A 12,175-nucleotide genomic window follows, 5' to 3' on the forward strand; every position below is an offset into this window, starting at 1 on the left:
ATACCTGTCCATGTAAATGACAGCTTAAAATGAAATTGGTTTTGTCATAGCTACATAAAGAAAACGATGAATATTTCTTCAAGTTTTATGAATTCAGCTTATATGAACAGTGTGTTAAATAACATAAACTAGTAAAGTGTTATCTTTAAATGTACCATATGATGGTGAATTTGTTGAAGAATTCCAGGTATTAATTCATTTTGTTCTCAAATCCTGGCGTTAGTCTCTGTACATAAATGACATCATGTAGAGAACGTAGCTAGTGTTCAGCATGCTTTCCCAATGGCAGTGAAAATACTTATTTTCTTCCTCATTTTGGCAGCCACTAAAGTTGTCCTTCCTCTTGAAGAAAGCACAAGCAGTAAATTAGAATATAGAGCTACAGTTTGCTAAATAAAATAATAAAAAAAAGTTCCTAGAAATATTCACATTTCTGTTTTTTAGAACTGGAAGTACTCTGCTTCAATAAAAAATAAACATAGCATATGTAAAAATATGAACACATTCATTGGAATTGCCATTGTATTCCAAAATTATTTTAAATAATGTATTTTAAATTAAAATAATTTAAATAATTTAAAATTAAATAATGTATTTTAAATTAAAGTGAAAGGAACTTTACACATATGGAGGAAAAGGCCTTACTTACATAAATTTCAAAATTCTTGTAAATATGAATGCTACTAATTGTATTTTCTTGAGTCAGTTTACCAAGACTATTAAATTTGTTGAGTGGTAAAGTAAATCACCTAAAAAGATTTAAATAAAAATTAGTGACTTATTTAGTAAAACAATGATCAAATATATACATATATATTAAAGATTAATTTATTTATTTGAAAGTCAGAGTTGCACACAGAGAGAAGGAGAGGCAGAGAGAGAAAGAGAGTGCTTCCACCCGCTGGTTCACTCTCCAAATGGCCTCAATGTCTGGAGCTGTGCTGATCCGAAGCCAGGAGCTTTTTCTGGTTCTCCCACATGGGTGTAGGGGCCTAAAGACTTGGGCCATCTTCTACTGCTTTCCCAGGCAATAACAGAGAGCTGGATCACAAGCGGAGCAGCCAGGACTCGAACCGGCGTCCATATGGGGTGCACTGTAGGCAGTGGTTTTGCCCACTACACCACAGCACCAGTCCCAGTGATCATATATTTAGCAGAAATTTTCTTAAGACCATTTGTTGTAAGTAGCAACACTTTCTCTAAACATATAACTGATGCCTGCTTTAAGCATTATTGCTTATATGGTAAGTTTCTTAATATGAACACTGTTACATATGTTTTATTTGAATATGTGGTTTATGCATATTATCCTTATTTTGAGCCCCTGACTTTTCCTCCTTCAACATTCTCAAGAGCATTTATTAATTCTCACAAGTATTTAGAAATTGGTTGGGAGGAAAGCACCTCAGCCTGAGATGTTGGCATCCCACATGGGTGTCGGTTTGAGACCTGCTGCTCCACATCCAGTCCAGCTCCCTGCAGATGACCTGGGAATGCACCAGAGGATGGCCAGAGTGCTTGGACCCCTGCACCCATGTGGGAGACTAGGAAGAATCTCCTTGCCTCTGCTTGGTATCTGCCCAGCTCCAGCTGTTGTGGCCAAAGCTCTCTCTGTCTCTTCCTCTCTCTAACTGTGCCTCTTAAATAAATTAATTAATTTAAACAAAAAGTAAATTAGTTGGGAAAAAAGCAACCAAAACTATAAAAATTTTAGACTTTACAAGTTACAAGGTTGTACTTTAATTTTTAAAATATCTTAAGGGAAATTATTTTCTTTTTGTTAAATTGAAACAATTATGTCAAGTCCTCAAGTTTACCACAGCAAACTTTTCCTCAAACTCAATAGAGGATATGCACACACATAGGTAGAAATAATGGAAAATTGTAGGACATAAATGTCTTCCAGCTTATGTACTTAAGCTAAAGGGAGACTTGTTCATTACATTAAAATAAAGTAGCCTGGTTATAAGGGACAGTAGATCAGAAGCCTCATCTGAAATCAATTAGGCTGAAAGGGAAAAGAACATTGCAGCTGTATACTGGAACTCTCATCCTTCAGACATGATTGAAAGAGCAAGAATTTATACAGACAAGAAATGCTAGAACTCAGATCGCTTAACGTGGGAAGTGGTTAAATTATATCTGTCCTTTCAGCATCACTGGCAGCTTGCCTCAGTGTGAAAAACTAAACAAGTGCAAATGTTTTTAAAAAATGTGTATATTTAGTCAAAAACAAAGGAATTATTCTAAGGAATAATGCAAATAAAAATACATAGTTATGTCAAAAATTGTATTCCCTAAGTAACTCAAATAAATCCATGATACATTATCATTATATTACATAAATATTTTTATGGTGTGTCAGTTTTATATATTTATTTGATTTTTATTCTCAAAGAATGTTTATTAATATAATAAAGTCTAATAGCAGCAATGGCTTCCAGTAAGTTAAATAATTGTCTAAGCAAGAATAAAATCAAATAAAAATTGAATGTACATTTAAATAGGTATATAGAATTTCTCCAAATATGTTAAATTCAATATTACAATAAATAGTTTAAAAATGAAAGAAGATGTTAATCAAGAAAGATAAAATATTCATTCATAAGACAAGTTATGACACATCAAATGTACATTAGATGCTGTTCTAGACACAAAAGTTTGAAAATACATTTTATGGACAGGAGAGTGACAATTTTTTAAAGAAAATGTATATAAGCTCTTGAAGTTATTGCAACTTAAAAATTTCGTGAGCTTCTTTACTGTCACTGTGCTTGTTCATGGAAGAACACACCCTTTTCAACTTTATATGCTAAGTGAATAGAAAGGCATGCTCAGTTATTTCCTTAATAAACATCTTATACAGCCTTATTGAAATATCGCGTATAGTATAAAATTCACCAATTTCAAAATGTATAGTTTAATGGTTTTTAGTATTGTCACAGTATCATCACCATATGTTTTGAATATTTTCATTGCTCCCTTAAAGCCTCATACACTTTTCAAAGCCATATCCATTCTGTTTTCCCATCCTGCATCCCCTGATCCAGTTCCCACTGCTTGCCTCAGTGTTGGATTAGTCTACTTTCTGTCTCTGATTGTATTCAGACAGGCATTTCACATACACTGTTCAATAATCACCCAGTCACCATAATCATTCAATATGTATTTGTTGTAACTGCTGCTTTTTCCCTTAGAATTTTGTTTTCAAAGATTGGTTCTAATTGTAGCATTATTAATATTTTATTATTTTTTATTGACAGATGTCATTCCACTGATGGCTACACTATATTATATTTATCCACTAATAGAGAAAAAAAAACTTTGTTGATTTCCACATTTTGGATGTGAATAATACTTCTGTGAACATTCATTTGAAATAGTGTGAATTTAGCTTTTTCATTTCTTTTTAATTTTTTTAAATTAGTTTTCAATAGATTGATATAGTTCGTAGATAAAATTTTAAGAATATAATGATATTCTCTCCCTCCCTCTCCTCTTCCCTCACCTTTTCTTCCTTTCTCTCATTTTCTTTCTTCTTTTTTAGTTTTTGATAGTATCTTAAAATTACATTACAATAAAAATTAGTATTTCACTAATAAGAATTTGACAAGTAAAAAGTATAAAGACTCTAGTTTATTGGGAATATAGACAATGATATAAAGAATAATTGAATGGAAAAAAAAATCACCATTTCACCCATATACAGTAACTTTGAACGTAATCCCAGATCATTAGCACTATTGTTGTATACCATCTTTAACCAATGGTTTAACCATTAAAACTATAGCAGCATAACATTTGCAACCACTAATTTAATCAAAGGTGTAAGATTAAGTCTTGCAAAATTATATTTGCAGAAATACTGATTCACACAGACATTTGTTTTTCATTTCTTTTGAGACATACTTTAGTGGAATTTTGGGGTGACACAGTAAATCTGCTTACTTTTTTGAGAAAATATCAAACAGTTTTACAAAGTGGTTGCACTATTTTTTATTTTAACCAGTGAAGCATGAGTGTTGTAGAATTATAATGTTTTTACCAACACTTATTTTTTTCTGTCTTTTATTTTCAACATTGTATTTTATGTGAAACGATATTTCTATTGTGATTTTGACTTCAATCCACGATGACTAATTATATTTTGCAATTCTTCATGACTTTACTGGCCAATTGTATTTGTTTTACTTTTTCCTTAGCAATACATATTGAAATTCATTGTGAATTTGGATACTTCATAATTTCAAATTGTTGATTTATAACTTGGCCATATGTAATCTGGAATTCAAGGCATTGGTTTGCAAATTGATTCCCTCCTTCTGCCAGTTCACAGGTCTATTTCTTGATGATGCCCTTTGATGGATAAAACATTAAAAATTTTGGTTATGAAAAAATTATCTATCCTTATTTCTGCTACAAGGTATGTTTTTATTGGTACATTTAACAGACCATTGCCTAACTCAAGATCATGAATTTGTGAGCCTGTGTTGTGGCATAGCAGTTAGGGCCTCTGCTTGTGTAACTAGCATCCCATGTGGATGCTGCCTCATTTTCTGGCTGCTTCACTTTCAATCCTACTCTCTGCTACTGCTCCTGGAAAAGCAATGCAGGACAACTCAAGTGCTTGGGCCCTTGCACCTGTGTGAAGGCCTGAAGAAGCTTCTGGCTCCTGGCTTCTGTCCAGCCAAGCCCAGCCCAGTCTGTTGTGTCAATTTAGGGAGTCAAACAGTGGATGAAAGATCTCTACCATCCATCTGTAGTTGCCTTTCAAATAAATAAGAAAGCTTTTTCTTAAAAAAAAAAAAAAGATCATTAACTCACTCCTATGTTTTCTTCTATTTTTTAAAAAATATTTTTAGTCATTTGATTAGAACTATATATCTCTGAGGTAATTTTATGTATGGTGTAAATAGGAGGTCCAAATTCATTCTTGTGTATTTGGATATTTAGCTATCCTTTTAATATGTATAAAATTACTTGTTTTTATTAGATTAAAATATCTTGGCATCTTTGTTGGATATCAACTGACCATAAAAATTTAAATAAATTTTATGGTATCTCAATCCTTCTCCAATGATCTATATATCTATTTTTATTCTAGTGTCACTCTGCCTTGAATACTATACCTTATAGTAAGTTTTATATGATTTCTTTCTTCATAAATTCATAAAGGCTTATTTTATGACCTACATATTGTGTAACATGGAAAATGCGTACTGCAAATCACTTGTACTTTTTCTGTTGCATGCAGTGTTCTATCAATGTGTGTTTGGTCCAGTGGATTTAAAATTTTTGCTTAAGTCTTCTGCGTCTTTGATGATCTGCCTAATTTTTTATCCAAGTAGAAAGCGAGTCATTGGCCAGTGCCGCGGCTCAATAGGCTAATCCTCTGCCTGCAGCGCCGGCACCCCAGGTTCTAGTCCCGGTCGGGACACTGGATTCTGTCCGGGTTGCCCCTCTTCCAGGCCAGCTCTCTGCTGTGGCCAGGGAGTGCAGTGGAGGATGGCCCAAGTGCTTGGGCCCTGCACCCCATGGGAGACCAGGAGAAGCACCTGGCTCCTGCCTTCAGATCAGCAAGGTGCGCCAGCCGCAGCGCGCCGGCCACGGCGGCCATTGGAGGGTGAACCAACGGCAAAGGAAGACCTCTCTCTCTCTCTCTCTCTCTCTCTCTCACTGTACACTCTGCCTGTCAAGAAAAAAAAAAAAAAGCGATTCATTGAAATTTCCTCTTAATATTTTTGAGTAAGTTATCATCCTCTCTGCTCTCTGGGTTAAATTAAACAACATTACCACACTCTGATGACAGAAATTCTATAGGGGGCTTCAGCTTTGGACAAAATATTGACTATCCTCTGAATATAGTATTTTTAAGGGAATTCCAGAAAAGGTTAAATGCATCTGTTGTTTGCATTACTTGGAGGACTTGGGCCATCCTCCGCTGCACTCCCTGGCCACAGCAGAGAGCTGGCCTGGAAGACGGGCAACCGGGACAGAGTCCGGCACCCTTACTGGGACTAGAACCCAGTGTGCTGGCACCACTAGGCAGAGGATTAGCCTGTTGAGCCACGGCGCCGGCCTGCATTACTTTTGACTTTATCACTGATCTGGGGAAGAGAAGAGGGATAGGGCAGCCCCATATTAAAGCATATTAGGCCTTCTTATCTTACTGATATTCAATAGTTTTCAAGATAGTTTGTCCTGTAGCTGTAATTCACAGAGCTCTGAAAATCTGGTTTTATTTGGATTTCTCTGATTTTTTAAAATTATTTTTGATAGAGAGTTCATTGACCTCCTCACTCTGCTTTCCAGAACTGGATATGTGATTATCAAACAATAATAGTATCTGCAAGGAGCAAATTATTTTTAGGAATGTTGGTTCCATATTTTCCACAATTCTTAAGGAGATTATTTAATTATATTTACAGTTAGCAAAATAGATATGCTCCTTGTAAAATCTATTATTTATATTATAAAATCAATCTTTCAGAGTGATGACACCTTGGTGAGCTGTAGTCTCTTACCTTCAAAATTATATTGCTACAATTCAAATTAAATTTAGCAGAGAATGTAAAGATACTTCCGAAAAAACAGACTCACACTAACAAATCCAAAGAAATGTGTAAACCAAGGCAAAAATATTTATTTGATGTACAGTGATCCTTATTTCTTACTGAGAGATCTAAGTATTTAAATTATCAGTCTATCTGTAATAACAATGCTACTTGGTTAATAGGAGAAATGATAAATCATATCAACAATAAAAGAATGAGCTATACAATTTTAAGTGCTAGATCCTAATTTTTTCTACATATTATTACACTTTATCCTTCCAGATGTTCACATAACAGTTATAGTAATTATTTCCAGAGTCTTGCCTCTATTGGGGACCCTCCAGGCCACTATGGCTGGAGGTCTCTGACTTAAATACATCTTGCTTTTAAATACACTTTGCTTTTTTCTCTTTGCCTTGTTCACTTGGAATTTGAAGTAGTCAGGGAATTTTAGGTAATATTGGTATAATTCATGCTCAATAGACGTAGAGCATTTACAGATAAACTCATGATTGGAGACATCAAAAACCCAAACTTTCTGAAATAGTGTTATCAATGAACAGGAATCAAGATTACAGTAGAACCTGATTGAGACAAAAAAAAAAAGATGTTAAATTAAAGACTATACTGGTAAGAAAAGAGAAACTATGCAACCAAGATGGAAAGAAATGGAGAGAGAATACTTAACAGTAATAAATGTAAGGCATTGTGACTAAGATTCTATTTTGAAATTAATGCAGGCACCCACTAGGGTCAGGAAAGGATGAGAACAAGAGCCATACTGTCTATAAATAACTCTGTAAAGGGTGCACTACTGACAGTGATTTGTTCTTAATATCTGTTGAGTGTTTTTCAAGGACCACCTTTGTCATTGCCTAGCATTCAGCTTCATTTGTTTCCAGCTTACAAGATTCCTGCAAGCCTCTAATAACCATTGACTTGCATCGTGAGGCCCAGGTAACACTGAATTTCAATGTGCAGAAAGAATTGCTTTTATTAGCTGCCAGCACAGCCTAGAACAAAGTCTTGGCAGCAGTCAAGTAAATCTCTAGAGTGGATGCAAGTATGCTGTACTTTCCTTGGCCTCCTTCGTAGGAACCTTGTAGGGGCCTCTCGAGGCCAATTGAAAAAAATGAATGCATTATTTATTGATACGAATATCATCTTCGTAAAGTTTCTAAAGGTGTTCTGTAATTATTTTTACCTCTAAACTCGTATTGATAGCAGAAATTAGATTTGGAGTCTTCATTTATATGTTCCTGAATCAAAACATGAATAAAATTAGCATTTTAATGCTCATAAGTAATAAAAGTGTGGGTTTGCTACCATGAAAACCTATTTCTCAAAGAGAAATTTCTCTCTGGAATAACAGTCAAACCAACAGTGACTATATTAGTGATTGTTATTCAATGCCAAATAAGCCTTAATATAATTCTGAATTCCATTCTAAAAGCCAGATATGTAGAGTTTATTTTTCTACAGCCACTGTGTTAATCGAGATTTTTACTTCAAAAGAGATTCTAGAATATTGGATATATTAATAAAATACTAATATGTTTGACCCCCCCAAAAAAATTATAAAGATGTGATTGGTCAGCAGTTTTGGTTCTCTTATTTAACTTATAAACAGAGTTTCATAATTAAATTCAGGAGATTAAAAATAAAGTTTTATAAATAAAAAAAATTCAAAGTCTCTCCTAGTACTTAATTAACTGTGTATATTAAGTAATCCTTCCCTTCAAGCTCAAGAGCAAGTATATTCCTATATAAAAATGATTTTTATTTAGCAAGGTTTGTGGGAGGGAGATATAATTTTTCAATACAATAGTAATATCTTATTTCCTATACAAGTATATTTATATCATCATCAACCATATACTATCACTTCTCCCCGCATACAAGAAATACTGTTGAAACCTAACCTGAACTTATAAAGGAGTTGTTGGGTTAAACAAACTGTATTTTTCTTCAGTGTTTGAGTAAAATAGCCAGCAAACTATGTAATATACATCATTATTCAATTTTTGAAACTAAAAAATTGAGTTGCAGAGACAATATATTCCTTTATTTCCTTAATACCAAACATTTGGAGGCAAATAATGTACAATAATAACCTGGCAATTAGTTTTAGAATTAAACACTTAACGACTCTTAAATGCAACATGAAGCTTTCTTGTTTTCATAAGTATGTGAATTGTATGTGTGCGTGTGTGTTGGTGTGTGTATGAGAGAGGGAGAGAGAAAGGTACTATTGCAGGTTATTAATTATAATTCATAGATAATCTCATTGATTAAATATGTTCATAATCCAATAAATACTGTCTGAATAAATAGTGCTCTATACATAGTCAAAATTGAAACTATGTGGAAAACGTGTGTAGCACCTAGATTTTCTTTAAAAATTCCTTCCACATAACATTATTTTGACAGACTGTTACCCATTTCAATCACTTCTAAACCATCCTGAAGAAGGAAAGTCAATGAGAGTTGCTGGGTCTTTTTGCTGTTTGATGAGGATGTTCTCACCTTTCCTTTGATGTGTACCTTTCTCTTGAGAGGCCCAGACAATTCTAATGAGATTGACAACTGAAGGATCTGAGTATCAGACCTCTGTGATCTCTTCATTGTATTTATTTATGGGTAAATATTTTATAAAATTCTTCAAAAATAAAACTTCCAGAGCCATGGTCCTTTAATATTTCCTTTGTTTTAAGCAAGTTTCATTTCTTTTCTTGCCTTAGTAGTAGAGTCTATAGTAGCTTGTTTCAAATATAAAAGTCAATAGGACCATAAATCCTAAATTTATACTTCTAGATAGTTTAAGAGTTAGATACATGTTTTGATAAATGGGAAATTTAATGTTGATCTTAATACAAGTATTTATTAAAATGAAATATTCCTTGACAAACTTTAATTTAGATTCTGATTTCAATGAAATTGCAGACCTAATATGCTCCATTTCTTTAAATAAAAATTATACCATTGCATTTATTATCAGCAGCATGTTGAAAATTAATACAAAATTATCTGTGAGGGCCTAAGTAGAGTTAGTAAATATGGCTATTTGCTTTCCTGTGAGACTTATCTAAATTTCCATGTGCACATATAATTCCATAAAGGCACCATGTGTGTTGATCAGAGGAGTGGCTCAAGATATTACATACCAATGACCTCCTGATATGTTTTCTGAATGTTGCAGTGCTCCATAAGATAAGGATACTGAAGTAACACTTTTCTGGCCAATGAGATGTAACTTGACTTCAGAATGAGGCTTCAGAAAAGTCTAGGAACACATTTTCTCCTTTGTTCTTATGATTTGATGCCATCCAAGTGACCCTGAAGGTGAAGCGAATAATGAAAACTTTTTCACTTTAATTCTCTATATCATTATTATGAGGACTTATCTTCTGAAATAAGCCAATAGATTGATAAAGTATATTATTATTACTATTATTATTATTATTATTATTGTTAATTTATAGAGACTATTGGTGGAAATTATAATAGGGAAATTTAAAATCTGTTCAGTCAGAGGAGTAGTGTGTTCACAACTACAAGCCTGGTAAAATGGCTTAAACACATTGTGAATTCCCCTCCACATATCCCAAAGTTTGAAATAGTCCCAGGCTAATATAAGAGCTTCAGTGCAACCAGGGGCTTGGGCATCTTTTAGAATTTCTTAGTCATATTTCAAGCATAGCTTTCCCTACTGTGGTTGCAAGATGCCTGCTTGACCGTGAATAATTAGGACATTTCAATATAGAAGAACAAAAGACAACAAGACACAATATTTTTGCAGCCTATTTGTGCCTAAAAGCCCTGCGTATATTTCCTGAAATCTACTTACTTTTGATTGTCCTCAACAAAGTTACTCAAGCAACTGTAGACCAAAGTAATTGTCAGTAGGACTGGTCTGTCCAAAGAGTACCCTACTTTTACACTGTTTTTACTTAAAAATGGTAGGACAAGCAAAAACACACAAGATTAAACTAAGGAGTATGATAATACCTTCAACGTTTTTCATATCCTTTGTATAGCACTTTTTTTTTGGATTTTTTTTTAACTTTTATTTAATGAATATAAATTTCCAAAGTACAGCTTATGGATTACAATGGCTTCCCCCCCCCATAACTTCCCTCCCACCCACAACTCTCCCCCTTTCCCGCTCCCTCTCCCCTTCCATTCACATCAAGATTCATTTTCAATTCTCTTTATATACAGAAGATCAATTTAGTACAAAGATTTCAACAGTTTGCCCCCACATAGCAACACAAAGTGAAAAATACTGTTGGAATACTAGTTATAGCATTAAATCACAATGTACAGCACATTAATGACAGAGATCCTACATATTTTTTTAAATTGATTAATTTTCTATTCTATTTCCAGTTTATTTATTTTTTTTTTCAAGTCATAAAGAGCCTTTATTACTTTAACAGCCTCTCATGCTTTCTTGCCAGATGCCTTTGGTGCAGGTGCTTTCTGGGCTGGAGGCTTCTGGCCCTTCTGAGCTTTAGGAGGCTGCGCTGCCTTCTGGCCCGCGGCTTTCTGGGCAGGAGCCTTCTGAGCCGGAGCCTTCTGGGCTGCAGCCTTCTTGCCGGCAGTGGTCGCCTTTTTCGCTGGAACCTTGGCAGCTGCAGCGGCGGCAGCAGCAGCAGCTACAGCACCCTTAGCAACAGGGGCTTTTTTGGGAGAAGCTTTCAGCAGAGCTGCCCTCTGAAGCTTCTTGACTTCATTCTTGATTATTCTGTTCCTCATTTTCTTTGCTTTCATGACTTTATAACGGTCAAAATCTGTCATCTTAGCTTTCCTTTCTCTGGCTTCAATTTTCTTGGCCCATCTTGTGGCTGCCCATTTTGTATTGATGTCTGCCTTCTCCCAGGCCTTTCGGACATATTTCTGGCGGGCACTGTGTGGAAACTTGAGAATGAAGTCAGTCAGCTGCATGCACTTGAAAGGCATGGCCTGTCTCCTCACCCGGGTGCAGGGTCCATCAACCAAGGCCCTGTTCTGGTCAATGACATCCACGATCGCGACCAGCTTCCCGGCATGAGGCCCGAAGGAGACGTAGGCCACTCGGCCAACCTCCACGAAGCGCCTGAACACCATGTCGGCGGCGTTCGGCGAGAAGGAAGAAGGCCCGCCCTCCGCTGCGCAAGCGCAGAAGCTATTTCCAGTTTAAAACCAAGTTTTTTTTTTCATTTTCAATTATCTTTATATACAGAAGATTGATTCAGTATATACTAAGTAAAGATTTCATCAGTTTGCACCCACACAGAAACACAAAGTGTAAAAATACTGTTTCAGTACTAGTTATAGCAATACTTCACATTGGACAACACATTAATGACAGATCCCACATGAGACGTTTCATAAACAAAATAGTTGATTTTGAAATGTTCTTAAGAACTCAGAACTCTGTTGATGGTTTGCTTGATTGTGTTTCACTGACATGCAGAAAGCCTGGCACACTTAGTCAAGAAATTATGTGCAGAATGAATATATTCTAACATGAGGCACAATTAACATCCATATAATATATTGTTAAGTGCGCTATTGAATATCACTCAAATGCCAAGGTTACATTCAAAACTGGAAGGTGATTAAGGAATATTTGCTTA

General features: G+C 34.9%; 1 protein-coding gene across 1 annotated transcript; it reads right to left on the bottom strand.

Annotated features, from left to right (window-relative positions):
- Positions 1 to 10,965: 10,965 nt before the first annotated feature.
- Positions 10,966 to 11,700, bottom strand: LOC133762272 (large ribosomal subunit protein eL14). Its single transcript, XM_062195281.1, has one exon. It carries the CDS (start codon positions 11,661 to 11,663, stop codon positions 10,998 to 11,000), a length of 666 nt encoding a protein of 221 aa, XP_062051265.1. The 5' UTR covers positions 11,664 to 11,700; the 3' UTR covers positions 10,966 to 10,997.
- Between the last annotated feature and the right edge of the window lie 475 nt (positions 11,701 to 12,175).

The sequence above is a fragment of the Lepus europaeus genome, chromosome 6, assembly GCF_033115175.1.
Source record: "Lepus europaeus isolate LE1 chromosome 6, mLepTim1.pri, whole genome shotgun sequence".
In the NCBI taxonomy this organism is placed as follows: Eukaryota; Metazoa; Chordata; class Mammalia; order Lagomorpha; family Leporidae; genus Lepus; species Lepus europaeus.

Excerpts from the sequence above, each read along its gene's own strand:
- LOC133762272 (XM_062195281.1), bottom strand. The coding sequence starts at position 11,663 with ATGGTGTTCAGGCGCTTCGTGGAGGTTGGCCGAGTGGCCTACGTCTCC.